A 26,150-nucleotide genomic window follows, 5' to 3' on the forward strand; every position below is an offset into this window, starting at 1 on the left:
CGGTTCGTCACACTACCCATGGAATCTTCCTTCTTGTCAATGAGCGTGTTTGCCTACCGTTTCTACACGTGCCTGGTCTTGCCTGCGCTCATCTACCAGCGGAGCGGATACTCCCTTGCACCGCGCATCTTTATCTGGGGAAGTGTTCCAGGTACTATGTATATTGCTGCGTAACAAAATGCCTGGTTGCTGGGTTGGATCCGTTTCTAGTAGTTGATTCAGGCCGGAAAGATGTTATACTGTCCCATGGTGCGTCGGAGTTTGTTTGAGGTAGATCGCATAAGCTCTTTCCCCCGAGAAAATCGGATAGCGAAGGAATGCGTCTTCTTTCTGGGCGCCCGGGGGCGGCTGACTCGGTTCATTTCCCATTCGCTGCTTTCTCTGTTCTTCATTCCTGCCCGGCCTGTGGCTTCGACGACGAGATGTTGCATAAAAGGCTAGAGATATGCCTAGGACATGTAGATGCCTATGTATACAACGGTAACACCGGCCGGTATTAGCATCATGTGGTATACCCCCGAACGGTAAGTGTGTAGCCCATCCGAATGGACATCCGCTCTGGGAAGAGAGATGTAACCTCCCCTCCCCTCCGGAGCCCCGGCCGGCCAGTCCTCAAGCCATCGCCGATACACACTTGGGAAAGCATGGAGGCAGGACGGCCATGCGTTCATCGTTCTAACCCTGTTCAGTTATTTTCCGTAATGAGCTTTTGAGTGCCCACCGGTCTTGAGTGGTATCTTTCTTTTTTCCCAGTCCCACTTCTTTGTTTCGACCAACTCAACTGTCTGGTTGTTGAAAGACACCGCATTGGGCTTGCGCTATGCGCGGCTGCGCGGCTGAATGACAAGGCCACCCGATTCACGATTCATGATTTTCGGACCCCTCCTTTTGTTCCTCGCCGTAGATAACTGCCTTGTTTTTTTTTTTGTACATTCTTTGTTCAGCTTCATGGTCAATGAGCTGAGTTCTCTTCTGCCTTGGACTTCCGTCTTAGGGAGAAAGTTTTTGAGTTACTTTCTGTTGATTTGTTTTCTTGGAAGTTCGGGGTCCGCGTCACGTCCCATTTCCCGCGCCGGAAGACGCCGTGATGTGAGAAAAAGGCGCCAATTAAACCCTGCATGTGGCTAATTTAAATTATTTGCAGCCTCTTGGGTCTTTTTGGGATTTTGGGCGCGCCCCTGGTGCCTTGGCGGCATTTCATGTTTTTCTAGAATCTCGCTAGAATTTCTTGGTTCCATGCTCTTTTTGTTAGACGGCATGGTCTTTGCACTCTTTCGATTCATTTGGCCGGGTTTATGTTGGGTTTGTGCTGGGTTGATGTCAGATTCATCATGTTCAAATAAGATGACGGACGGAAAGCGCTCCCACACGGGGGAAAGTAGCTCGTGGCACCAACACCTAGCACCCGGGAATGAGCGAGATGTTGGACGCATGGCAGAAGTGTGGGAAGCATGGGCTGTTTTACCATTTTGGCGAAAACGTGTGTTGCTGTAGTGGTGTCGGAAGCGGAAAGTGGAAAGGGAAAGCTTGCGGAATTAAAGATTTGGTGTTTCACCACCCTGTTCGCCCTGTTAGTTGGGCTTGGTTTGGGAGTTTTGCGTGCAGCAGAAAACTTCGATAGATGGTTTGATGCTCAGAGGTGTCACAGGGGGGCCATGGAGAAACAGATGAGGGAAAGCATGGAAGACATGGAAAAGAAGAATGGTCGCAACAAGGGAAGGGGTCCATCCATCGTCATGGTATAGTTGCCGAACCGTGAACTGGGCGGTCCTGACTGTCCCCACGGTGTGGGAATCATGAACCGTTCCCGCGTCTTGTGAACCTTGTGGGGTTCCAATCCCGTTCAGCCGCCTTTCTTCTCAGGAGAGCCCGGCCCCCCGGGATGGTGATGGTGTTTTGTGGAGTTCTAATTTTTTGGTGTTTTCGTTGTCGTCCGACAGCGGCAGCGATGGTGAGATTTCGGGCGCATTTCTTAGCTGTAGTGTATCGAACTGTGGGCTCGGCCTTCTGAGCTTCTTTCACAGCGAACCGCTCCATCTCACACGAACTTCGCGCGCAGCAATCACGGCCATGTTCTTACCACATGCTCGGACACCAAACCACCTGGCAATGCTGCGAGCCCCGCCATGCACCGCTAACGCAGCTGCAATGCAGCACAAATGTCCGTGGTGTGGGGGTTTCCGTGTGGTGTGGCGGAGGCCATTTAAACCAAGTGCTACGTCCGTAGAAGGCCTGGACTCCGGTTAGAGTTGCGCCTTTGAAAGCCATCGAAGCTTTTTGGGTTGCAAAAAGACGTTTTGTCTTGTGCCACTTCACTTCAGGTTAGTTTTCTGAAGGGGCGGTGGACGAGAATAGCGGGGAGACGGGGAGAAAAGGGTGTTTTATGTTTCAAGAGATCATCTTTGGTGATCGCGATGTCATTCTCATCCAGGAGTTCCAGTGGAAGACGGCCGGTTATTAAAGGTGGATTTGTTGGTGGAGTGAGCGAACAAAGAGCCATTTCTTGGCTATAGTGGTCAGAGCGCCATTGGCTGAGACTATGTTGATAGGGCAGCGTGTTACCGAAGGAACTCGTCCTTCCAGGCACGAGATGCATCTTGATTCGAAAGCAGAGAACACAGTACGAAAAGTCGAGCACACGACTATAATCCTAATCGGATTTCTTTCTGAGTTTACCATTATGCGATTTTTGGGCATATCGACATGTTGCGTAAGATGGTCGTGGCAACTTCCCTTGGTAAATTGCGTAGGTTTATATCCATCCACCTGCCGGTGTCCGGGTCGTTAGGCAGAATCTCTTCCTTACCAACATCAATGTTGGCTTTCGGATCTGGCAACATGCAAGTTGGTGGTGAGGCTCTCGAGCTATGTGGATAAAGGTCGTCGTGTTTCGTGGCAGGGACGTGCCGTGCCTAGAAGCTGACTTGCATGCTGTGCCGCCGTCGAGAGTACCGCGAGATGGAAGTTCTTGGCGATGGTATCACTGACAATGATATCGATGGGTTAAAAATGTCCGGCTGTGCCCCTTCTTATAGTCGATATATAATCGTTGGCTGAGATGAGGAGACACAGTGGGGGTTGTGCCGTCTTTGGTGAAGAGCTGTGCATATGCCCATCATGTTCTGGTTGGAAATCATGATCTGAGGTTGGTGATCTTCCACCGCAGGATCCAGATCCCTTGGGCGGCCAGGGAGGCTAGAATAAGGCCCAAGGCTGAACCGCCGCGCTGGTTACGGTATGTATGCTGCTGTTGCCTTGTGGGCTGGCTTAGTGTATGTAATGCCTTCGAAACACGGGGAATGGAGGAAAAAAGGAAAGGGGAAAATGAGATAGCGAGAGTAAGACGAGACGGTCCCAGGGACGTGGATGAAGAGAACCGGGAACCGCGAGCTTGAAGCGGTCGGCTACTAACGAGTGCATGCCTGCAGCGTCGTAGGGGTAATTTGCAATGGTCCATCGAGAACTGGGGCTCATGGCACGACTAGGACGAAAATGTCTAGACGGCGAGATGGTGTCGACGCCCAAGCATGACCCAGATTATTACGTGCCTTGCTATCGTCGAGGTTCGCTCCAGGCATTGGTCGGATATTGAAATACCGATGTTCGTTGCGCACAAAGTCATCACACAAGAGTGAACCCCAAGTCGTATCTCGATGCCGTCTATTCGACAGACATTTGCCCGTGATTCCCTTCGTCCTCCAGAGCTGTCAAAATAATAGAGAAAGTGGACAAAGCGAGCCAATAAAGGCCCCGGCCCCCGTTGTGACTTTTGTGATATACAGTGTGGATGATGAACAAGCCTTGTACCCTCTCGGTTTGGCGCTGCGAGAACGGAAGTTGTGAGTCCGTTGGCCAAAAGTGTTAACGTCTTGCTTCTCGACCAATCAAACAGGCCACAGCCCTGCCTGCCCCAGGAACGAGCACTGACCATGAGCAACCCATCAGTCTCCTTTCCACTTGTGCGTCCGTGCATCGACGGGTCTTGGCTACCCCTTCAGGCCCTTGGAGCCATTTCCCTTGCGACCTGTCGTCCAAGACAGTGTGAGAGAAGAAGACTGCAGCTCTCCATTTCGCGGCGAGCAAACCCACTTCTTTGAGCAGGCAATATTCCGTAGCTCACGCCATTTCCATCTAGCTTTTCCATTCTTTCCTTCTTCGCGACTCTCCAACCTCGACCCTTTTCTTTTTTTCCCGCTTCACAAACCCAAAAGCCCCGTTTGTGGTTTTTCGTCGCCTCGTCTCTCCCCGGGCCAAGCAGTCCCCTTTTCCCTCCGTCATCAGAATTTTCTTGATTGATACCCGACCCTCCTTTACTTTTACCGTGTCACCAGTCGGCCGACTTCTACTTTCCGTTCTCCCTACCTCTACCGCAGCCTCTACACTACAAAGCTACTAGCGCCCCCTACCTAGCAGGTACCGCTAGCTTTGTAGCCTCCCTCCCCTAAGAGGGAATCCCTGGACAGCACTGATCAGTGGCTCGTTGCCTCGTCGTTCCTGCTTGCCGATCTCCACAACCGCTGCTGCACTCTGCTGCACTGCACTCTGCGCACCCGCCGCTCAATTCACCGCAACCACCACCCTACCACTTCCCACCACCTACCGTCCGGCTACAATCACAAGGGCACTCACCTTCTTTCGCTCGCTTCTCCATCGTCAAGACTGCGCGTTTCCCCCCGACAACACGCTTCTTTCCCAGGAACCTCGCTTCCTCCTTCTCAACCATCACCGACATCCCTTCCTTCGACCTTTAATTCTATCCGCCTTCGCATCCAGGATCCCCCCTGAGGGCCTTATCCATCACCCAGTGACGTTCTCTGCACCGTTGCCGAGCGACCTGAATCACCTAATTATTTGAGGAGGCTATTCCATCTTGCCCCTCGTGTCGACATCTCGACTTTTTCCAACCTTTACTTTTTAAATCTTCTTTAATCAATAGCCAAAATGGCCAACAAGGTGAGTCGCTCTGCAGCCGTCATTCCTTTCGCACTCCTCGATTGAAGCGCGCCCTTGGGTTCAATCGCCTGCGGCATTTGGCTAACATTGCTTCCTTTCGCAGTTCACAAGAGAATACAAGCTGGTGGTTGTCGGCGGCGGTGGCGTCGGTAAATCGTGCCTCACCATCCAGCTTATTCAAGGTCACTTCCTTGACGAATATGATCCTACAATTGAGGGTGCGTTCCACTGGTAACCGACAGGGACCCTCGAGACCTACGATCCGACTCTCGATGGTCTTGACCCCTTTTTTTGGCCGTAGTTTCTGGCCCAGCGAAGTTTGTACTAACTTGGAGATCTCAACAGATTCGTATCGCAAGCAATGCACCATCGACAACGAGGTCGCCCTGCTTGACATTCTAGATACCGCCGGCCAAGAAGAGTACTCTGCCATGCGCGAGCAATACATGCGCACCGGTGAAGGCTTCTTGCTCGTTTTCGCCATCAACTCGAGGGAAAGTTTCGAGGAAATCAGGATCTACCAGCAACAGATTCTCAGGGTCAAAGACAGGGACTCTTTCCCCATGATCATTGTCGGAAACAAGTACGATTTGAGGGGAGAGCGCGTTGTTTCGGAGCAGGGTAGGTTTCCACTTCATCCCCAGGAGCGTCAGGACAGTACACTGACAGCACTTTACCACAGAGGGACAAGCTCTCGCCGCCGAGTTCGGTACCAAGTACATCGAGACCTCCGCCAAGACACAACACAATGTCGAGAACGCTTTCTACGATCTCGTCCGCGAAATCAGGAAGGAGGACAAGAAGCTCGGCGAGAAGGTCGGCGGCACTTCGTTCGCCAACAACAACGGGGCGGTTAAGCAGATGGACGTTGGCGACGAGGACGTTCAAGCAGGCTGCTGCTCCAAGTGCATAATGATGTGAATGATCGAAACCAACAGGGGAAGAGCAAGCGGGGAGTTAAAAGAATTGGGACACGTTTGCAATGAAGAGATGGACGATCACACACACACGCACACAAAATCCCGACTTTATAGACGACATGGATGTGCAAACAACCAAATCACAAAAGCCACATCGGACTGCTACGCCGAAGCCTTAACTCAAGTGCGGGACTAGTCGGACTCGGGACAAGCGGACCAGTGGAAGGAATATCAGCGTGTGGAGGCATTTTCAGGCGAGAAGGAGGTTAGGAACCGGGACCGGGTACACGCATGCTTTGCATTTTGTGGGAATTTGTTGCAGTGGCACTTTTCGGATGAGCTGTGCGACTTGAAAAAGTTGCTCTCGGGTTACGAACTGGCCGCTGTGCCTAATACTACGCCGCCGCTGCTACATCTCGCTCCTTGGCGTTCGTGGGGCGTGGTCGGTTTCTCTATCAGCGTCTGGAAGAGGTCGCCAAGGGAAGAAGGAAGGCCGGGTTTGGTCTGGTTGGTTCGGCGAAGTGGTTGGGTGGTTGGTTTTGGTTTGGTATAGTTCTGGTCCTGTCTGGTCTGGTATGTCTGGGGGTTTTTGTTGGCACCTTTTCTGTCCGTGTTTTCACGATCCACGGCTTTTTGTGGTCAAATACTTCTTTTACTACCTTTTTTCACTTACACACTTTTGGGGAGTCCTTTACCCACGAGAGAACTCCACTACTTGCTATGGATGTCATGTCATGGTGGGGGATTCCGATCGATACTGGTTTTGCAAACTCTCTGAAAGAACATTGTTTATTTGTAATTCATTCTTACTAAATCTTTTTTCTTCGCTCTGCTTGCTTTAGCTGATCTGTCTGATCGTGTTTCCTCCCGTTATTTTTTATGTCCTCTATGTCCAAATGCTTGCATGGTAAACTGGTTGGTGGTCGGGTGGTTGTTGCATGCTAGTCTTCAGTTGTCAAGTCATCGTCGAATACCTCGTCTCCTCTGATTGAAGTGTCTCGAGTGCTCGCGGCCTGGTGCCCTAATGTTGTGATATACATGTTCGTAAGGCCTGACTGATGTAAACCTACAGGAACCGAAGGGGGCCTATACCTAGCCGTTTCTCAGCCTGTCAGTCTATACCTGACTGTGGCCAGGAAATCAGGCTTGCATACATATACGTACAGTTAGCAGGGCTGAAGCCTCGTGAAACAAAATTTCGGACCTTGAAGAGCTCAGTGTACCAAGGTTACCCAACATGCGGCCGACAGCTTTGGACAGAATAGTTCAGACACCAAGGTAAGCAAATCAATGTGAACGATAAACAAAGAAACTACCGGCTCACAACCGTACCTTAATCTCCATGGATGAGATGGCTCGCTCGCCGATTCAATTCAAGACAAAGAAAGCAAAGCACAGCATACGTTCGCTACCCACGCCGGTAACTGTCAATTGTCAAGGTACTTGTATCTGCTTTTTCCTACTTTGCCTGCCAGCGAGTTCTTGCTCATGTGATGATTCCTCTTTCCCGGTCCAAGAAAACAAGGGAAAAAAAGAAAAAAACAAGATGTGTCGCACTCCGTCGTGTTCTGGACGGCAGCCAAAATCCGCGACTTCCATTTATTTATTCTTCTTTTCCTTCTTTTCCCTTCTCAACTGGCAATGGCGACGGCAGCCATCGGTTACGTTAAAGTGCTTCCTTGTGAGACAGCTAGCTCTTTGAGAGACTCTGACTTCGACTAGTCTACATACATGCGTCTGACGCGACGGCGGTAGACCTAACAGCACAGTTTTGCCTCAGTTAATTTGCCCTGGAAGGAGGTAAAGAAGGTGGTGGAAAGTTTTGATAAGTAAGGCAGGTAGCAGGTAGCTTAGGTAAGGAGACTAGGTTAGATGCGTTTTCATACACGTCGGGCGTATTTCTGAGGTCCTGCTATCTACGGAAGATTGTTGGGAGGAGTGTGCTTTTTTGGTTTACTTATTCACCATGTCAATTCCAACAGGATCACGATGATCTCTTTATCAATTGTCGACTGCTTTTTGGGGAAGAAAAGGTGATGGTCAGTAAATGTAGTAATAGGCTGGACTTAGCTAGACTAAGATGTCACAGATGAAGGGCAAATACTAGCACAAGTTGGTTGTTCAATGATGCAGTCAAGTCTAGTTTCCGTCCTTTAAGATTATCCGCTTGATTTTAGTCTCCAACCATTCGATCCATCTCCTTTCAGTTGACGATCCTCCAGCTGTTCGCTTTTTGTGCTCTTCTTTCTCTTGGTGTAAATCATCAATCGCTCATGCTTCTTGCCAAACTTGAGAGGTCCTCACCAGCTTATATCCGTATGTACAAAGTCTTCCTAGAAACCATTCTTCTCATAGACTTCCAACTTTTCATTACACTTTTTCTCATTTTCTGTCACATCAGCAGTGAGCTGGATATCCCAACTTCCATCCTTCTGGTGGACTCGGGGTAGTCGAACGGTCAGATAGGGGCGAAGAGACGGGCTCGGACATTGACTGGTTGGTTTCGACGGATGTTTCTGAGTCGGCGGTGGGGGTTGATATCGACACAGGACTCCCGGGACCCTCGTCAGAACCCTCAGACCTCGTCGAGGGCGGAGCCGGAAAAGCAGTAGGTGGTGACTCAAAGTCATAGCTCATGCTCATCAGAAATGCTGGAGCTGGCGGTATAATTTGTGAGACAGGAGCAGCAGCAGCATGATGAGGCATGGAGTCCGGAGTAGGTAATCCGATCACTGTCACGGTTGACGCCTCTGGAGCTTTTCGGGTCGCCAAAATACCGAGATCTCCGGCTTGTTGTAATTGTTCGGCTTCGACGGTGGCAGTAGGAGAAACAAGTATAGCGGTTTCAGAGTTGAGAGTGTTAAAACTCGGGGACAGCAGCGTACAGGCTAAGCAAGCTATGTCGATAATTGATGGAGCAACTCGGGGCGCGTCGATATCGACGGGTTGCTGTTGTTGTTTGCCTTCGACTGTGGCAGCAGTGGGAGACACGAGTGTACGAGTTTCAGAGTTGACTGTTTCAGGACTCGGGACTAGTAGCGTACGGGCTAAGCAAGCTATGTCAATAATTGATGGAGCAGCTCGCGGTCCCTCAATATCGACAGGGTGTTGTTGTTCGCCGTCTATGGAGACGATAGGAACCATGAGTGTAGGAATTACAGGATTGAGAGTTATTGGGCCCCTGGGGATCTGCTCGGGAGCCGAGCGAGTCAAAATCCTTAAGCAAGTAAATGAATCAATGGGTGGCGCATCGCCAAAGGTGGGCAAGGTCTGAAGTTCTGGAGTTGATAAAGGTGACACAGACGGCGGTTCAACCACTGACGAGTGACAATCCGCGGAATTCATGGTGTCTACGGGATGGTCGCGCTACTTGGTCCCAGACCCCGTTGTGGTTACGTCCGCAGTTTCCGAGGCAGGAGCACCATAAACCTGTACAGGTGGTTTGGTAGGCGCGCCAGCGTCAACATCGTCATCGCCTTCGTTGGCTACGATTCGGCCTTTGACATAGTGGCAGACTTCGGGGGCGATAGAGTCGAGGAAGGCTTTGTCTCTGTAGGTGGGTATGGTTAACGGACTGGCTTCGTCTCCGGAGGTAGAAGGAGAATGTGGAATTCAAGGCAAGGACTTACTTTCCAACAAGGGTAACAGTGTTGTGCTTCTCCCCCCACCTGGGATAGCTTCCAACCTTGACCCCCCTAGGCTCAACTCTCCCTGCCAGCTCAGTGAGGTAGGCGGCGATGGCGCTCTCAGGAAGTGGTGTAGAGATGGTCACTCGGGCAATACCCTTTCCTTCGGGGTCGACTAGGCGTGGCTGAATGTAGGGCTTGAGGCCGTCAAGGAGTTTCTCGACTGTATAACACTCGTTAGTTTCCGCTTTCAATGACCTTGCTCAACACTGGTTCCATAACCCATGATCATAGGAAACGGAGACATACACAACCTAGGCACGCCCGGCAAGATGTGCACGTTCCCGTTCACAACCGCAACCGGCACCCAAAGTTCCTTGCAAGGGAACAGAAACTGCTTCGCAGGGTCTCTATTTACGTCTGTCGGTAGCTCCACCATACGGAGCTTCGCGGTAAGAACGGGGGAGGGCTCGTCCCAGTTGAAGGGTGGCTCGCCCTTACGCGGAACAGAGATCTTCTTCATGAGTGCGAAGGCCTCTTCGTTCAGTTTGAGAGGAAGACCAAAGGCCTTGGCTATCGATTGGTAGGTAATGTCGTCGTGGGTGGGGCCGATTCCTCCACTGTTGTTGAACATGGTCAATAATGCGTCCTGGACACTCAAACAAGGATCGGCGATGGTGGTACCTGGTGACGATAAAGTCGTAGCGGTCACTCATCCGACGGACAGCTTCGATGATTTCATCTTCTTCGTCGGCGATGACTTCGATTCTCTTGAGGTTCTGATGAGAGTCGTCTACAGTGAGTCTGGGAGTCTCTTGTGTTGCTTGACTGGTTGTAGGGACTTACAATTCCCAAGTTGAAGCACCATTTTGCCATGTAGTTGGAATTGGTCTAGGGTCAGTCAGCATGGGCTCCCAATAAGCAGATATTCCAAGTTCATGACTTACATCTTTGGTCTATACAAAAACGAATACAGGTGTTAGTCTCACGGTCTCTCTCAAACAACCCTGCAGGTATTCGTTGGACCTGCCTTTCCACCCAAAACTTCATCACCAATAATCAAGCATGCTGCCGTATGGATAGTCCGCGCATTGCGCTCATCTGCTGTGGCCGTCGACCCCATGATGCTGTTGAATAATCCTGTTGTTGAAGTGCGGCGTGGAGTTGATGTCGACGGGCTAACAAGTGACGTTATCGCTGGCCGTGACAAATGCCGAGCAACCTGGGATAAACGAGGGAACATGGAAGGGTTGATTAGTCTTATAAGACAAATATTCGAGGTTGAAATGACTGAAGAGAGGATGAAGATGGAAGTTACAATGTCACAACGGGAACGGGATGTGGTCTCGGCTTGTCTTGCCGATGCGTGGTTGCGGCATTGGTGCCTGCCCATCGCCGTTCATCGGTCCCGTCCCAGGGAAGGCCAGGCAGCGCCTTCCCCGCTCCGTTTAGCGGGTCGAGCTGTTAGGCTTCCAGGTTCTGCGGGCCAATGGCCAGGACAGCCCCGCTGTCAGCGAGGAATCGATAACAGAGCTTACAGGGGCAGATAGCTGCTGAGCTGTGGACTTGGCAGTGATGCCATGCGGGGCTGACTTGCGTCCCTGAACGAGGGCGGTGTCCCGGCCCCTCGACAACTCAACGCGACATCTTTTCGAGATACAACTCCTAACTCCTTTGCTACCTTTGAGCTTCCCGACATTGCCTATCCGATTCCGATTTACCTCGAGAGCTACCATTTTCGCCGTCCGAATCCTTCGTATCCGACCAACCTAGAAACAGCTCTTCACAATGGTGCGCCGCCTTCCTATCGCAACATCCGATCTATCCATGCCAGCTCCTATCTCCAGCTTCATAGCTGTCCGACGAAATCCCGTCGCGATCCTCCAGAATCACGGCTAATAGCGTAAGCGCCAGGCTTCCGAAGCAAGGCTCTACACTTTCTCACAAGAGACGAAAGACCACCTGCGCAAGTTCCGCCTCGGGACATCGCGCTCCAACGACCCCCAGGCCGTCATCTGTATGTATGTTCCCGTTGTTCTCCTGATCCTGTCCCCAGGTACGGTGCGGAAAGGTCCAAAGCTAATAGTGTTGACTTTGCAAACAGACCTGATTGATAAGACAACCAAGGAAATCAGGCAAGACGATGACAAAGTAGTCTACAAGACGCTTGAAGAAATCGGCGATGATTTGCCCGACCACAGCCCGAGATTCGTGCTGTTGAGCTATCCTCTCACACTTGTACGTCCTCCCCTAGTCGATCTCCCTATCATCGCATATACCAACGCGTCGGGCCTATCGATCCTTGGACAACAGAGAGAGAATAGTAAGCTGACCACAATACGCAACAGCCCTCCGGCCGACTCTCCGTACCATACGTAATGCTCTACTACATGCCCTCAACATGCAACGCCGCGATGCGCATGTTGTACGCGGGCGCCAAGGAGCTGATGCGCAACACGAGCGAGGTGACCAAGATTATCGATATCGAGTCGCCGGAAGACTTGGAGGAGATTCCGGCTAAGCTTGGTGCTGCTTGAGCTATTCGAGAGTGCGATGGGAAGGGTAATTCGAGGACGGGCTATGATAGGAGAGCCAGACACGGCCAGAAGGGGAATCATTGGGTACAAAAGCTGGGAAATCATACGAGAGACAGCGAGGAACCAGAGCACGGGATAAGGAGCATAGGGAGGCCATTGTGAAGCAAGGCAAAGTTCAGCTAGATGCCGGATCATCTATGATTATGATCTTTCTCATTATATAAACGCCGATATCCCAACCAGATCAAAGCCAGAAACCAGTACCCAAACTCCGTGTCCATGCTACCTAGCCGTGCTCCCCTCAAGCGCCATCCTCCTCAGGCATCACCACCGTCGGATCCAACCCCATCTCCGTCGCCAGCCCCTTAACCACCCCCTTCAACGCCGCACACGCCGGGCTATCAGGGAAGCTATCAAAGAAGCTCTCTCCATAATCGCACGCCATGCCAATCCTGGGATCAAGCGGCACACTCCCCAAGAACGCAATCCCCATCTCCTCCGCCAGCTTCCTTCCACCACCCGTCGTAGCCTTGAAGATCTCGCTCTCATGCGTGCACTTGGGACACACAAACCCGCTCATATTCTCCACCAGTCCCAAAACCTTAATCCCCGCCTTCCGGCAGAAATCGATTTCCTTCCTGACATCCAACAAGCTGACCTCCTGCGGGGTAGTAACCATCACCGCGCCATCGATCCCGCTCTCCTTCAGGTATGTGTTAACGCTCAAATGCTCATCTGACGTGCCGGGGGGTGTGTCAACAAGCAAGAAATCCAAATCGCCCCATTCCACATCCTTAAGAAATTGCTTGATCAACCCGTTCTTTTTTGGGCCACGCCAGATGATCGCGTCGTCTCGGTTGGGTAGCATGAACTGAATCGACATGACAGCGAGGTTATCCATCGCCCACGCTGGTGACCACCCGTTACTCGAGACGTGGATTGTTTCGCTCTCGACGCCTAACATCTTGGGAATCGAGGGGCCGCAGATATCAGTATCCATCACCCCCACTGTCTGCTCTGCATTTGTAGCGAACGCGTGCGCTAGCAAGCTGGTGAATGTCGATTTGCCGACGCCGCCTTTGCCGGAGAGGATGAGGATCTTGTGTTTGACGCCCGATAGACGCGCGGTGATTAAAGGTATGTCCGGGTCGGGACCTTTCGGCGCCGTGGCGCAGATGGCTTGGTTCGGACAGCCGGCGCAGGAGTCGGCTTTGCCGGCTTGTTGGGATTCAGGACCGGGACAGTGTTCGGGTTCTGGAGCGACGAGGTTGGGTTTTTGTTTGAGAGGGTTGGCGAGGACGTCGGCTACTGAGTCGGGCTCGGTCGAGGCCTCGAGGGAGGGGGCCATGGTGGGCTAAATTGATGTCTTGTTGTCGCGATGATGGTTTATTTTTCTTGGGTTGTAGATTGGGCGCGGAAATTGTAGAGCACTCGGGGTATATGGTATTGGTAGTTTATGTGCTGGTGATTTAGAAGTTTTGGGTAAGTAAGGTTGTTTCGAGGTGGTTGTTGATATGGAAATGATTCAATGGCTTGCTTAGAAATCGGGCTCCTAGAATCGGTCTTCGTCAACGCCATTCCATAGTTTGCCTCCACTCCAGTCGACTTTGCTCGGCGGGGCTTATCTTATCGGAAGCGGAGGTACGTACCGATTTTCGCGGGAAAGGCGGGGCCGCTAACTCGGGAGACCCACTCCCACCGGGATCTTTGCCTGGCTACTGTCCTCCACCGATCGTGGAACAGGTCTGTCCTTGTTTTGCTGGTGGTGTAAGTGTAGATTTTGTTCATAGCATGTGAAGTATGAATTGCTCAAGTGAGGACAGAATGCCGAAGTCCAACGCTCAACCTGTCAAGCTTGAGTGTGATGAACTTCTACGGTTCCGTCGTGATCCTCTCGTTAGCGCTGTAACTGGGCCGGATGACAGGTCGCGTGCCAATCCTCCCAGTCCGGTATTTGCATATGAGACTGGAGTTGTTCTGGACCGTCACTGGCACCATGTCACCCCACACAGCTATGCCGACGACTTTCAACAGCCTCAACCCTTTTCCGTATACCGTTTGACATCCTTCAACCACCATAATGTCATCCAACGGTTACTCGATGACCTCGGAATGTGTAGGGCTGACGAGCCTTGCTCCGGACAGCCAGGACATCCCGACTTTGTCAAGTGGATTTGCGGTTCGGGCCTGGAACGGACTCCGCCGGTACCTGGCCGTCTTTGGCAAGGCTTTCGTTATCCACTGGTGAAGCGGTGTTCTTGTGTCCTTGACAGATCGAGTATCAGATGCGCTCAACCTCTGATTGGATGCTGTCAAGATCTGAAGTGGTATCGAGCACCACTACGCCATCATATGTAATTACCTAAAAAGCCGACAACCAACAGTTGGCGATGGGGCATCTGCTGTAGTTGGCCCCAGATGATATGTGATCGTACCGTGACCTTGAGAAGCAGATAGCTAGACATAGACACGTCCGATACCGAGGCAGCTTCAGACAACTTTTCATGTCTTTCTGCTTCTAGTACATCACGGCAGCTGTTCGTTGCCAAGTATCACGACAAAAGATCAGAGCTAGAATTGGCCAACAGGGAGAAAGAGATGAGCGAACAAACCATTCAGGACCAAGGCACCAAGCTGCACCAAGCTCGAGTTCCGGCGGAGATGGACCCTGCAGCACGGTGGTCACCTTCCAAATTCTTTCATCGGACGGCGCGTGGTGGTTGGGTATGTCAGTTGGGAATCTAGCGCGCCGAGCTAGTGATGAAGTGAGGAATTATCGGGCGGGTCACGGTCATTGGGACCACGATTCGTCGGTCCAGAGTATCGGCGCCTCCGCACCCCCTCCGCACCCCCTCCGCTCCTGACCTCCGCGCATGGCCGCTGATGCAGGTCGCAGCACGAAAAGTCTCCATGGGCCGTCGGATTTGTGCCCACTCGCTTCCAGCCCAACCGCCTTCGTCGAATGAGAAGCCCGAGCCCAATGGTCGCTATGGGGCCGGCCTATGGGGAGCAAATGGGGAGCCATGGGCCGGCTGTGAAAAAAGATAATAATCCCGAGCGCGCGGCTTGATTTTGTAAAGAATTGACTTCTCACATCTTGTTCCGTCTCTCTGCTGCCCGGAGGAGGTTTGTCTGTCTGTCTGTCAGTTTTGTTATTTTGCTGTTGATGCCAGCCATATGGTGCCGCCCACGCATTGTCGAGTGTGGTAACATTGCAGCGCGATACAGCAGGTAAATAACGAGTCAAGTAAAAAACGACAGCTCTTCTAGCGACAATCAGCTCAGCCTTGCGAAAGCGAGGCCACCGAGATAGAGAGCAATGATGCCTTCGTCGTCGAAACCACTTACAAGTCGGAAATCCCTGAGGGGATTGAGCATGTTCGCCAAGGACGGAACTTTCAGCAATCCAACCACACCGACAACTCCAGGAGCACCGGGACCACTAGGGACACCAGGGACGCCAGAGACCCGGGCGCCAAACAGACGCGGTACTCCAACTCGTAACGACCGTAACGGCCGTGACCGTACCGAACGTGACACCGGACGAAACGGGACATCAAGAAGACCGGGGACTCCTTCCACTTCCGGGTCGGGGCTCTTGAAAGTGATGGAAGGGACGGGCGCCGCCGATGTGGGCCCCGCAGCGTCGGTACCCGCCAGAGATGCCGTCCGAACAGAAAGAACCGCCGACACGGTACGACGCGCTTCCTCCGCAAGAACGACCCAGCGAACCAGAGAGCCTTCTCAATTGGGTGCTCAGATTTCCCGTCCTCCCTCTCGCATGCCCTCCATCCCCGGGCCATCTCGACAACTACCCAACCAACCTGTGACGCCATCTCTACTCAACCCGACTGTTTACACGCCTCCCACCAGAGAACAACGAGCTGCTGCAGCTGCGTCGCGAGGTGGCCGCAATACCTCGACCTCTTCTGCTCCCGGGACCAGTCACCACCTTACCTCCTCGGTCAGCTTCCCTGCACAGGGACAGCCATCCCGTCCAATGCACCGAAGCAGACCCTCGGCGCCCGAAAACGGCCAACGGCCAAATGCCTGGGAGGACTCAACTGTTGCGTCCAACATGTTTGGCGACCAAGAAAGCAGGGATGGAAGGTCAGAAAGTAATCACGAGCGCCAGATAAACGGAGCACACCACCCCCAGCTCGTGCGGGGCCGTCACTACAGCGACACTGCATTCCCTCGCTCGAACAACACCCAGCCACAGCATCCAGCTGTCACCCAACAACAACCCAAGTCTGCACGACCAACCCCCGACCACGATGAGAACCTACCATTTGTTATTGGCGAAGGCGGTATCCTTACCGTTCTCGAGGTCCCAAGAAACCGCAATGATCCCGATGCTGTCGCGCTGAACAAGACCATTGAAGCTATCACCAAGGAGCGGGAGCCAACCATCAAGATCGAGGACGAATATGAAGGCGATCGCGCAGCATTCAACTCGACACCCACCAAACAACTTGGTGCCTTCCAGCGAACACGACTTCCTCACCGCGACCCAAGAAAAGGGGGATCAGTAAGAGGTGGTCAGGGCGGATACACATCAGATGTGCAATCCCCGGGGATGTCCTCGGATACCGGCGCAGACCTGGAAAAGAGCCGGATCGAACAACGACTACGCCGTGAGCGTGAACATGAGCGTCTGCGTGAGCAAGAAAGGGAGAAGGAACGGATTCGGAAGGAGGCCAACCGACGCGAGCGTGAACGCAAGCGCCAGCATGAAATCCAACATCAGCGCAGCACCGTCTTTGACGACCTGACCCCTGTTGAATCTGAAGTACCACCGTTGCCCACGCCCAACTTCAACAACACTCAAGCCGCTGTTGTCCCTAGCAGCAGCGGCGGTTTCGACCCTGATATGTCCTCGCCTGGCAACGTCACGCCTAAAGCGTCCGGCTCTCGCCATCTTCACCCGTCACAGATACCGAAGCAGCAGCCTCTACCTCCTCAACTCAAAGACGCCTCGATTGCTCTGGCGCGAACCACCAGCCGCCGCGCAAAGGAAAAGGAGGTCCAAAAACCGCAGCAACAACATCAACAACAGAAACAACAAAACCCTTGCACCTCTCCACTACCAATCCTAGAACAGGCCAAAAAGCGCCGTCTTTCCACTCTCGACTACGATGACGCCCAACTCTACAAAATGCCCTATACCACTCTCCTCACTCAGTCCTTCGACGAAGACCCGCAAGAAGAAGCTGAAAAGCAGCAAGCTCAAGCCACCACAAAGCTCCAGCAAGATGACCGTCCTCCAGCAGACGCATCTCTCGAAGACAAACTCCAACACTACAAGACCAAACCTACTGCCCAACAAGCCGAGTTCTTTACGCACATGAAGATTGACGAGTGGGATGATGCAGGTGACTGGTTCCTGGATCAGTTCACATCTGTGGCGAAGAGGATCAAGGACGCAAGAAGGGCGAAGAGGAAGATGGTGGAGAATTTCGAGGTGGAGGTCGCCGAGAGGGAGGGAGCAGTTAGAGGCAAGATTGAGAAGATTGGACGAACGCTGGAGAACCTGAAAGAGGAGGGGAAGACGATGATGCAGGGGAAGGAGATGGATTTGGAGGATTAGTCGTCCCAGTTGTCGATTGTGGCTGAGGAGCTGCCCTAAGCTGACTGTGTGGGAAGGCGAAGAGATGACGGAGCAGACCTGTGAGATTTCTTTACAGTTGTTATTTTGGCATGGCGTTCTGGTATGGGAAAGGTGAAAGGGCGGAATAGGAAGGAGCAGGAACAGGAACATAAATACCCCCTTGTTGTAGGATGTGTGATGTTCGAGATGGATGTTTGCTTTCCTTGTATCTGATATCTTATTGCCGATGTGGGTTCTTCCTCAAGTATGTATTTGCTCTGCTCGAGACCTTATGATGTCGATATAACATAATCCAGCTAGAAATCAGTCATTTGGCAGCCTCGAACGTTTCAAGTCCTTTGGAAGTAGTGAACATGCTCTATCCCGTACGATATTCCAGCACCAGCACAGCGAAAACTCCCACTCCTGCTCACACCAATCCACAAGCCAAACCTGCAACCTCTCATCCGGGTATCAAAACCACCAACACCCCCTTCCAAACTCCCCTCTCAAATAACCATACTCTCCACAACCCCCCTATCCCTCCCCACCACAATCCTCAACTGCCTCCCCCTTTTGGTTTCGTCCCCTTCAAACACCCCACGTCTAACCCCCTCCTCATAAAGCTCATAAGCAGGAAAATACCCATCAACAAACTTCTTCACCATCTCCTTGCCCATCCCGCCCACTCCCCCCGGCATCTCCCTCCGCATCTGCTCCTCCTGTTCCAGCCGCCACTCATACACCCACTCCAGATTTTGGGTATCAATATGGATGAATGCATCAAACTGGTCCCACACCGGCTCATACCCTTTTAGTTGATCGTTGATAAAGAGGAGATGCTCGAGTTTGTGATGGGATAAGGTGCGGTGGTGCGATATGTCGAGGTATTTACTTTGGATGACGGAGGCGGGAAGGGAGCGGAAGCCGGTTAGCCAGCCTTCGAGGAGCAGCACGCGGATGTTGGTGTGTTCGGGCCGGGAGAGGGAGGGGTCGTTTATCGGTGGGAAGGTGGAGGCCGGGGCGCGGTCGCCGAGGCCTTGGTGGGCGGATTTGAGGTAGCGCGGGAGGTGGGTGGGATTGTGGGAGGTTATGGAGGAGAGGAAGGAAGTGAGGAGGGGGAGGTCGTGCGTTCCTATTTTGAGGGAGAATGTTAGCGGGAGGTAATGAGAGTAGAGATGGAGGCGGTAAGGGAGGCGGTGACTGGTAAGGTAGTGAATAAACAAGGACATGACACAGGGGATGATGCGGGTAATCAATGAAGAAGGCCTCAAGGACAGGTGAGGATCAAAGAGGATGAGGATGAAAACGCTAATCAAAGGAATATGGGAACAGTACACAGAAAGGTGAGAGAAGAAGGAAGGGCAAGGCGAGACGAGGCGAGACGAGACGAGGCTATTAACAATAACCAGCTACCGCATGCAAAGGTTACCCTCAACAGTGGATCCACATGTCTCGTTGGGGTAAAAAGTAAACAAACAATAAAGGGGTCCAGCCTCTTGAGCATCGGGAGAGTCCAGTCCCGAACTCGAACAACAAACACCACACCCACGCAGAGCTTACAAAATGCGAACGTCACAGGACACACACCTGAAAAAAAAGAATGCTTCACTCACCAGGTTCCCCCCGATACTGCACCAGCGCATTATCACTATGCTCCTCCGCCAGCTTCAACTGATCCTCATGCGTCAGATAAAAATCATCAATGGACACCACCAGGGTATTCAGTCCTTCCCTCTCTTGCAGTGTTTCCGCAAGCGCTTTGACCAGCGTCGTCTTGCCCACTCCTTGGACGCCATTCAATCCAATGACGAAAGGGCGCGGGTTCGCTTCGTTGGCGTGAACCGCGTTGTACTCGGCGATTTTGGACAAGATAAAAGGGATGCAGAGGGGGGACTTGTCGTCTATGATTCGGGACTGGAGGGGCGGCAATGGGTCGACGGTGCCGGCGAGGGGTTTGGAGGAGACGGAGTCTATTGTGTCCATCATTTTGTGGATTCGTTTCTATCGTAGGGTAATGACTTGGTATTTGGTGAAATTCTAGGATGTTGTCTGTCGCGAAGTGTTGTTTTGAGAGAAAGGTCAATGAGGATGAGGCTCGCAGCGGCACAGAAACGGCGAATGACGACATTGGCGCGGTTAAGGAATACTGTGGGGTAAGCGTGGGAAAAAGCTGTGGGGTAAGTTGAGCGAAACCGAATGGGGCCTTCTCCGCGTTCCGTCTCCGCGTTCCGTCTCCGCGTTCCGTCTCCGCGTTTTCAATCCCGTGTTTGTTGGTTCTCAATCCGGAGCCGGGATAAAAGAGATGCCGACATGTTGGTTGTTTGAGGCTTTCATTCCGAACGACCCATTTCGAAGGATGCCGCTGACTTTTGGAATTGGGGATATCGCGTCGGCTTGGGGGTCACTTTTGGAGAAGGAACTGGGTCCACTTGGAGAATGTGAAGAGCTAGAGACAAAGTGGAAAGTGATCTCTTCGAGAGAACATTTTCAGCTTTCTGTTAAACTTCATAGTCTTTTCTTTGTGAGATGAAGGCCAGGAGTGATACCTGATACCACTATTCGGGTGCGTTCCTCAACGTGCATTCATGTGACTGCCCAAGCCGGGATCCCTCGCCAAATGCACAGGCCCGAAACCGAGCAGCTCCGCATTGTTTGAATGCTCGTCTGGGGTTTCTTCAGCCAACATCATCTGCGTCAATCGCATGGTGTTGAGCATGGCGCCGCAATGGAAGAACTTTTGGAAGCAATTGAGTCTCGACTTTTCAAGTCTGGTTCAGTTCCTACAGCCAAGTCACGCCGTCCCGTCTAGCTGCAATGCAGTCTTCATGTCAGAATGGCATCCGGAAAACCATAGGCACATATTTACCCGCTGTTGCTTTTAAGTTCACGACTTTCAGTGTTGAGCTCAATTCAAAGGATTGAAAGTTTCAACAACAATTACCTTCCCCCAATTCTGTTCCTGGGAGACCGACGATCTTATGAGAGTTTGTGAGACACGACGCGACAACCGGAAGGGTGCTTTTCCCCGAAGTAAGAAGAGTTGCATGTGATCTTAAGACGTGGAAGAAACGAATGGGGAAGAACAAGTACAAGGGGCAAAGGCATGGAGAACACCCCGCTCTCGGCAAAACCAGAGTGTGGGGCAATTTGGACCATCCCATTGGCTGGTTTCGCTGCACCGGTGGACATGCCGTTCTGCCTCGGCTTACAGCGCCCGGCAGCACCTCGCTCCAGCAGCCTGTCCACTTGCCGACGTCAAGAGGTCGAGTGACCATCGTCCAGTTTATTATTAAGTGCCGGCACCAGCCAGCGCATCTTCCATCACCAAACATTCCTCCTTCCATCCCATCCCCCTTCTTCTTTTTTGCTCCATACTAGATATACCCAGAGCTGTTGTGTAACTTTCTTTGTTTGTTCGTTTGTTTCTAGCATCATCACAACACATACCCCATATCCAAAATGGCTGAGCAATTGAGGTTCGACGGCCAGGTCGTCGTTGTCACCGGTGCCGGCGGTGGTCTTGGTAAGGCCTACTGCCTGTTCTTCGGCTCGCGCGGTGCTTCCGTCGTCGTCAACGACCTCGGTGCTTCCTTCAAGGGCGAGGGCAACTCTACCAAGGTAAGCATATTTCCCCGTAAACCAATGCGCCATACATCGCCACTGTCATCATTATGCTAACGAGTACACTCAACAACAGGCTGCCGATGTGGTTGTCAACGAGATCAAGGCCGCTGGCGGCAAGGCCGTCGCCAACTACGACAGCGTCGAGAACGGCGACAAGATCATCGAGACCGCCATCAAGGAGTTCGGCCGCATCGACATCCTCATCAACAACGCCGGTATCCTCCGCGACATCTCCTTCAAGAACATGAAGGATGAGGACTGGGACCTCATCTTCAAGGTCCACGTCAAGGGCTCCTACAAGACCGCCCGCGCCGCCTGGCCCTACTTCCGCAAGCAAAAGTTCGGTCGCGTCATCAACACCGCCTCCGCTGCCGGTCTGTTCGGTAACTTTGGCCAGGCCAACTACTCGGCCGCCAAGCTCGCCATGGTCGGCTTCACCGAGACCCTCGCCAAGGAGGGCATCAAGTACAACATTCTCTCCAACGTCATTGCTCCTATCGCTGCCAGCCGCATGACCGAGACCGTTATGCCCCCTGATCTTCTTGCCCTCATGAAGCCTGAGTGGGTCGTTCCTCTCGTTGCCGTCCTTGTTCACAAGAACAACACCAGCGAGACCGGCGCCATCTTCGAGGTTGGTGGTGGCCACGTCGCCAAGCTCCGCTGGGAGCGCTCCTCCGGTCTTCTCCTCAAGGCCGACGAGAGCTACACCCCCGGTGCCATCATCAAGAAGTGGGATCAGGTCACCGACTTCTCCAACCCCCAGTACCCCAGCGGTCCCAACGACTTCCTTACCCTCCTCGAGGAGTCCCTCAAGCTCGGGCCCAACGACTCTGGTGAGAAGATTGACTTCACCGGCCGTGTCGCCCTCGTCACTGGTGGCGGTGCTGGTATCGGCCGCGCCTACTGCTTGGCTTTTGCCCGCGCTGGTGCTTCCATCGTTGTCAACGATCTTGTCAATCCTGACGATGTCGTTAACGAGATCAAGCAGATGGGTGGCAAGGCCGTTGGCGCCAAGTTCTCCGCTGAGGACGGTGATGCCGTTGTGAAGGCTGCCATTGATGCCTTTGGCCGTATCGATATCGTTGTGAACAACGCTGGTATCCTTCGTGACAAGGCCTTCAACAACATGGATGACAGCCTCTGGGACCCCGTCATGAACGTCCACGCCCGCGGTACCTACAAGGTCACCAAGGCTGCTTGGCCTTACTTCCTCAAGCAGAAGTATGGCCGTGTTCTTAACACCACCTCCACTTCTGGTATCTATGGCAACTTCGGCCAGGCCAACTACGCTGCTGCCGTAAGTCTTTATCTTCACGATGTCCACTGAATTCTAGCTAACCTATGTATAGAAATGCGCCATCCTTGGCTTCTCCCGCGCCATTGCCCTCGAGGGTGCCAAGTACAACATCTATGTCAACACCATCGCTCCCAACGCTGGTACTGCCATGACCAAGACCATCCTTCCCGAGGAGCTCGTCCAGGCCTTCAAGCCCGACTACATTGCTCCCCTTGTCCTTGCCCTCTGCAGCGACAAGGTTCCCAAGAACCCCACTGGCGGTCTCTACGAGGTCGGCTCCGGTTGGTGCGGCCAGACCAGGTGGCAGCGCACTTTCGGCCACGGCTTCCCTGTCGACGTTCCTCTTACCCCCGAGGAGGTCGTCAAGCACTGGAACGATATCATCACCTTCGACTCCCGCTCGGACCACCCCGAGAAGGCTTCTGACAGCATCGAGAAGATCATGGCGAACATGGAGAACCGTGCCGGCGAGGGCAAGGTATGATTCCCTTTCTTCCTCCAGCTGCCACGAAAGAATGTCATGTAATTTTCCTTGTCCCATCATGTATAATAGCCATATAAAACCTCTAGTGTAGAATATTTGAATGACTGTTAACGACTCATCTTCTTCTCCCGTTAGTCTGGCGCTGCCGAGAACGAGCACCTTGCTGCTATCAAGAAGTTCACCGGCCTCGAAGGTAAGGGCACCGAGTACAAGTTCGACGAGCGTGACGTCTGCCTCTACAACCTCGGCATCGGCGCCAAGCGCACCGACATCAAGTACATCTTTGAAGGCAACGAGGACTTCGAGGTCATCCCCACCTTCGGCGTTATTCCTCCCTTCAACACCGAGATGCCCTTCTCCTTCGACGACATCGTCCCCAACTTCTCCCCAATGATGCTCCTCCACGGTGAGCAGTACCTTGAGGTTCGCAAGTACCCCATCCCCACCTCCGGTCGTCTCATCTCCAAGGGCAAGCTCCTCGAGGTCGTCGACAAGGGCTCCGCCGCCATCGCCAAGCAGGGCATCACCACCTACAACGCCGAGACCGGCGAGGAGCTCTTCTACAACGAGATGACCGTCTTCCTCCGCGGCTGCGGCGGCTTCGGCGGCCAGAAGAAGCCCACCGACCGTGGCGCCTCCACCGCCGCCAACAAGCCCCCCGCTCGTTCGCCTGACGCCGTCGTTGAGATCCAGACCACTGAGGAGCAGGCTGCTCTCTACCGTCTCAGCGGCGACTACAACCCCCTCCACGTCGACCCTGCGTTTGCCAAGATGGGCGGCTTCAAGGTCCCTATCCTTCACGGTCTCTGCTCCTTCGGTATCGCTGGCAAGGCCGTGTACGAGAAGTTTGGCAAGTTCAAGAACATCAAGGTTCGCTTTGCCGGTACCGTTAACCCTGGCCAGACCCTGGTGACGGAGATGTGGAAGGAGGGTAACAAGGTGGTGTTCCAGACCAAGGTTAAGGAGACGGGCAAGTTGGCTATTGGTGGTGCCGCTGCTGAGCTTGCTTAAGCTTTCTGAGGCTTGGGTTGGTGATACGGTGTATAGGACATGATAAAAAGTAATGGCGGTTTCAGGTTTGGGCTGGATCTTGGGTTAGCGATTTCTTTCGAGTTACGAATACCAATTTCTTGTATATCAGCTGTTTTCAAATGTCGCATCTGAATGAATGGAATGTGGCATTCTGTTTACGCTCTGCTCGTAATTTGTGGTGATGTCGTTCAACGCTTTACGAGTCTTGGTACAGTGATAAGCGAGTCCACTTCTTCATCCCAGAAGAGTTAGGGATATCCTAAGTTGAAGTCGGAAGCATTCCCAGATAGTATATATGCATTTAGTTTGGAGAGAGATGAATTTCGTTAGGACAAAGATGCATGCCTTGGTCAAACACAGGTATTTCGTGAAGGAATATATGCCTATATCCCAGCATTATAGGCATAACTAATACTAACACATGCGTTTTGTCTTGTGTGAAGGGCTTTGAAACCTAGAGGTAGTTATGACCATGTGGACGTCCATCGACCCTCTTCGCGTTGAGAACAGTACTCTGCCCACTGGATGGTGCAAAAGAAGAGCCAGCTGGCCAGATACCGGGGGCCTTGGGCAGAGATAGTTGGCTTGGTATTCTTGCAGTCAGTCGGTGAGTGTGACAAGGGCAGTGTTCTGGGCTTGGAACAGTAGTTCAATTCAGCTAATAAACTACTTTGGTCTCGAAGGCCTTGTTGATCCTTTCAACCTCAATGAGAAGGTCGGGCCTTAAGGCCTTCTTATACCAAAGAAGGTTGGTACGTACCGAGCCCTGTGTGCCAGGCATCGGTGCGAGTCTATCTAGTTCATCTGCCTACAAGTAGATCTTCTGAATGCCAGCCTTCGTCCAGTTGCCCGTCGGTAAATCCGGTCGGTGGTTTAATTGATGAAAGTCACCGGCGGATGTCCGTGTGGCATTCTGTCGGTAATTCTGGTCGGCAGTTTGACTGATGAATGTCACCGGCAAATGTCCGTGTGACACTGGCCGAGGCAAGGCTGGCATTGTATGGCGAGGTTGGGTTGATTTCAAGCATTGAGGCTCTATTGTACTTCAAACCCAGGAGTGTAGGCAATGTCCGTGTGACAGTGAGCAGCTTTTTCTCATATAACCCATGTTGGTTTCCTCGCAGGTTCTGGAGACGAAAAACGTCACTTGATCTGGAGCAGCAATTGGAGAAAATCAAGAGTTCCTACTCGACATTGCCTGGTAAGTATCACCACGCACGGCCACGAGCAGTTCAACTATATGGTAAGATCACTGTGTGTGTCAAGCCGTGCTGGCTTTGCCTTCAATTTGTTAACGTACATGTAAAATACATTTCTAGACAACTGCTTCCTGATCTTTTTTGATCCGAGACAGGTAACATAACTCGGAAGAAATCATTCGTACAGTAGGCCATATTGCGTAAGCTATTATGAAACCTCCAAACGATGCGGTCCCTCTCGAAGGGCAGGGAAAAGAGATGATCAGAACAACATACTGGTAATCCCATTTCTACTCATATCCAAGCCGAATGTCAACACCATGATCAGTTCAACACCATGATCCCAACCCAGACCCCGAGTTGGGGTGTCGGTTTTTCAAGAATCCAGTCTTGGTCGCGGCTTCAACAGACGTTTTTCCTTTTCTTGGCCGGCCTCCCTTCTTCTCCTTCTTCTTCTTCTTCTTCTTCTTCTTCTTCTTCTTCTTCGTGGCCGTTCTCGTTTTACACCCCTGCCTCTACTTCGTACAACATCAAAATGGGCCGCTTCGAGCCCGCTGGGTGCAGCCGGGGCATCTGTGAGACGGACATCGGGGTTTGGAAAGTTGGCGGTGCAGATATCGGAGTTGGATCACCGCCACCATTCCCTTTCAGCCTTTGGCCCTGCTGTTGATAGTGTTGGTGATGTTGTTGTTGACGTTGATATTGACAGGGTGGTATCAAAAGAGGGGGCCCAGGTTCCGGTTTCGGCGTAAACGAATATTGCGGGAACAGAATTTCGGCGCTGGACAGGGAGGGCATGAAGGACATGAAGGATGTCTCTAATGCCGATCCAGTAGAAGGAGAAGGAGAAGTAGACCTAGACCTACTCCAGACAGACCCAGACCC

The 26,150-nt window shown here is 52.4% G+C and overlaps 7 protein-coding genes across 7 annotated transcripts; 4 read left to right on the top strand and 3 right to left on the bottom strand.

The window, feature by feature from the left end:
* The first annotated feature begins 4,077 nt into the window (after positions 1–4,077).
* Positions 4,078–6,861, top strand: SMAC4_09275 (uncharacterized protein). The gene is made up of 4 exons (XM_003344297.2): positions 4,078–4,953; positions 5,057–5,171; positions 5,299–5,574; positions 5,636–6,861. The coding sequence occupies exons 1-4, from the start codon at positions 4,942–4,944 to the stop codon at positions 5,872–5,874; spliced, it is 642 nt and encodes a 213-aa protein (XP_003344345.1). The 5' UTR covers positions 4,078–4,941; the 3' UTR covers positions 5,875–6,861.
* Positions 6,862–7,881: 1,020 nt separating this feature from the next.
* Positions 7,882–10,822, bottom strand: SMAC4_09274 (uncharacterized protein). Its single transcript, XM_066090928.1, has 6 exons — positions 10,447–10,822; positions 10,346–10,390; positions 10,184–10,278; positions 9,809–10,119; positions 9,503–9,722; positions 7,882–9,423 (listed from the first exon to the last, which is right to left on the bottom strand). The coding sequence occupies exons 2-6, from the start codon at positions 10,373–10,375 to the stop codon at positions 9,240–9,242; spliced, it is 840 nt and encodes a 279-aa protein (XP_065946378.1). The 5' UTR covers positions 10,376–10,390; positions 10,447–10,822; the 3' UTR covers positions 7,882–9,239.
* A 269-nt stretch (positions 10,823–11,091) lies between these two features.
* Positions 11,092–12,319, top strand: SMAC4_09273 (uncharacterized protein). Its single transcript, XM_024656000.2, has 4 exons — positions 11,092–11,290; positions 11,414–11,516; positions 11,604–11,737; positions 11,848–12,319. Exons 1-4 carry the CDS (start codon positions 11,288–11,290, stop codon positions 12,034–12,036), a joined length of 429 nt encoding a protein of 142 aa, XP_024511776.1. The 5' UTR covers positions 11,092–11,287; the 3' UTR covers positions 12,037–12,319.
* An 18-nt stretch (positions 12,320–12,337) lies between these two features.
* SMAC4_09272 (uncharacterized protein) lies at positions 12,338–13,810 on the bottom strand (the record flags this gene model as incomplete). Its single annotated transcript, XM_066090927.1, has 2 exons — positions 13,686–13,810; positions 12,338–13,588 (listed from the first exon to the last, which is right to left on the bottom strand). Exon 2 carries the CDS (start codon positions 13,382–13,384, stop codon positions 12,338–12,340), a length of 1,047 nt encoding a protein of 348 aa, XP_065946379.1. The 5' UTR covers positions 13,385–13,588; positions 13,686–13,810.
* A 1,309-nt stretch (positions 13,811–15,119) lies between these two features.
* On the top strand, positions 15,120–17,909 carry SMAC4_09271 (uncharacterized protein). Its single transcript, XM_003344293.3, has one exon. It carries the CDS (start codon positions 15,356–15,358, stop codon positions 17,624–17,626), a length of 2,271 nt encoding a protein of 756 aa, XP_003344341.2. The 5' UTR covers positions 15,120–15,355; the 3' UTR covers positions 17,627–17,909.
* Positions 17,910–18,100: 191 nt separating this feature from the next.
* Positions 18,101–19,615, bottom strand: SMAC4_09270 (uncharacterized protein; the record flags this gene model as incomplete). Its single annotated transcript, XM_003344292.2, has 2 exons — positions 18,101–18,761; positions 19,243–19,615. The coding sequence occupies 2 exons, from the start codon at positions 19,613–19,615 to the stop codon at positions 18,136–18,138; spliced, it is 999 nt and encodes a 332-aa protein (XP_003344340.2). The 3' UTR covers positions 18,101–18,135.
* Positions 19,616–20,570: 955 nt separating this feature from the next.
* SMAC4_09269 (uncharacterized protein) lies at positions 20,571–24,378 on the top strand. The gene is made up of 4 exons (XM_003344291.2): positions 20,571–21,247; positions 21,327–22,550; positions 22,603–23,028; positions 23,170–24,378. Exons 1-4 carry the CDS (start codon positions 21,089–21,091, stop codon positions 24,043–24,045), a joined length of 2,685 nt encoding a protein of 894 aa, XP_003344339.1. The 5' UTR covers positions 20,571–21,088; the 3' UTR covers positions 24,046–24,378.
* The last annotated feature ends 1,772 nt before the right edge of the window (positions 24,379–26,150 follow it).

This window comes from Sordaria macrospora, chromosome 3, assembly GCF_033870435.1.
Source record: "Sordaria macrospora chromosome 3, complete sequence".
NCBI lineage: Eukaryota > Fungi > Ascomycota > Sordariomycetes > Sordariales > Sordariaceae > Sordaria > Sordaria macrospora.

Bases quoted from the DNA above. Each gene is read 5' to 3' on its own strand.
- SMAC4_09269 (XM_003344291.2), top strand. From the start codon at position 21,089: ATGGCTGAGCAATTGAGGTTCGACGGCCAGGTCGTCGTTGTCACCGGT. The intron at 21,248-21,326 runs GTAAGCATATTT...ACTCAACAACAG, and splicing joins GCGAGGGCAACTCTACCAAG to GCTGCCGATGTGGTTGTCAA. The intron at 23,029-23,169 runs GTATGATTCCCT...TTCTCCCGTTAG, and splicing joins ACCGTGCCGGCGAGGGCAAG to TCTGGCGCTGCCGAGAACGA.
- SMAC4_09271 (XM_003344293.3), top strand. From the start codon at position 15,356: ATGATGCCTTCGTCGTCGAAACCACTTACAAGTCGGAAATCCCTGAGG.
- SMAC4_09274 (XM_066090928.1), bottom strand. From the start codon at position 10,375: ATGGCAAAATGGTGCTTCAACTTGGGAATT. The intron at 10,120-10,183 runs GTACCACCATCG...GTTCAACAACAG, and splicing joins TACGACTTTATCGTCACCAG to TGGAGGAATCGGCCCCACCC. The intron at 9,723-9,808 runs GTATGTCTCCGT...AGTGTTATACAG, and splicing joins GCCGGGCGTGCCTAGGTTGT to TCGAGAAACTCCTTGACGGC.
- SMAC4_09273 (XM_024656000.2), top strand. The intron at 11,517-11,603 runs GTATGTATGTTC...CTTTGCAAACAG, and splicing joins CGACCCCCAGGCCGTCATCT to ACCTGATTGATAAGACAACC. The intron at 11,738-11,847 runs GTACGTCCTCCC...AATACGCAACAG, and splicing joins TGAGCTATCCTCTCACACTT to CCCTCCGGCCGACTCTCCGT.
- SMAC4_09275 (XM_003344297.2), top strand. The intron at 5,172-5,298 runs GTGCGTTCCACT...AGATCTCAACAG, and splicing joins ATATGATCCTACAATTGAGG to ATTCGTATCGCAAGCAATGC. The intron at 5,575-5,635 runs GTAGGTTTCCAC...ACTTTACCACAG, and splicing joins GCGCGTTGTTTCGGAGCAGG to AGGGACAAGCTCTCGCCGCC.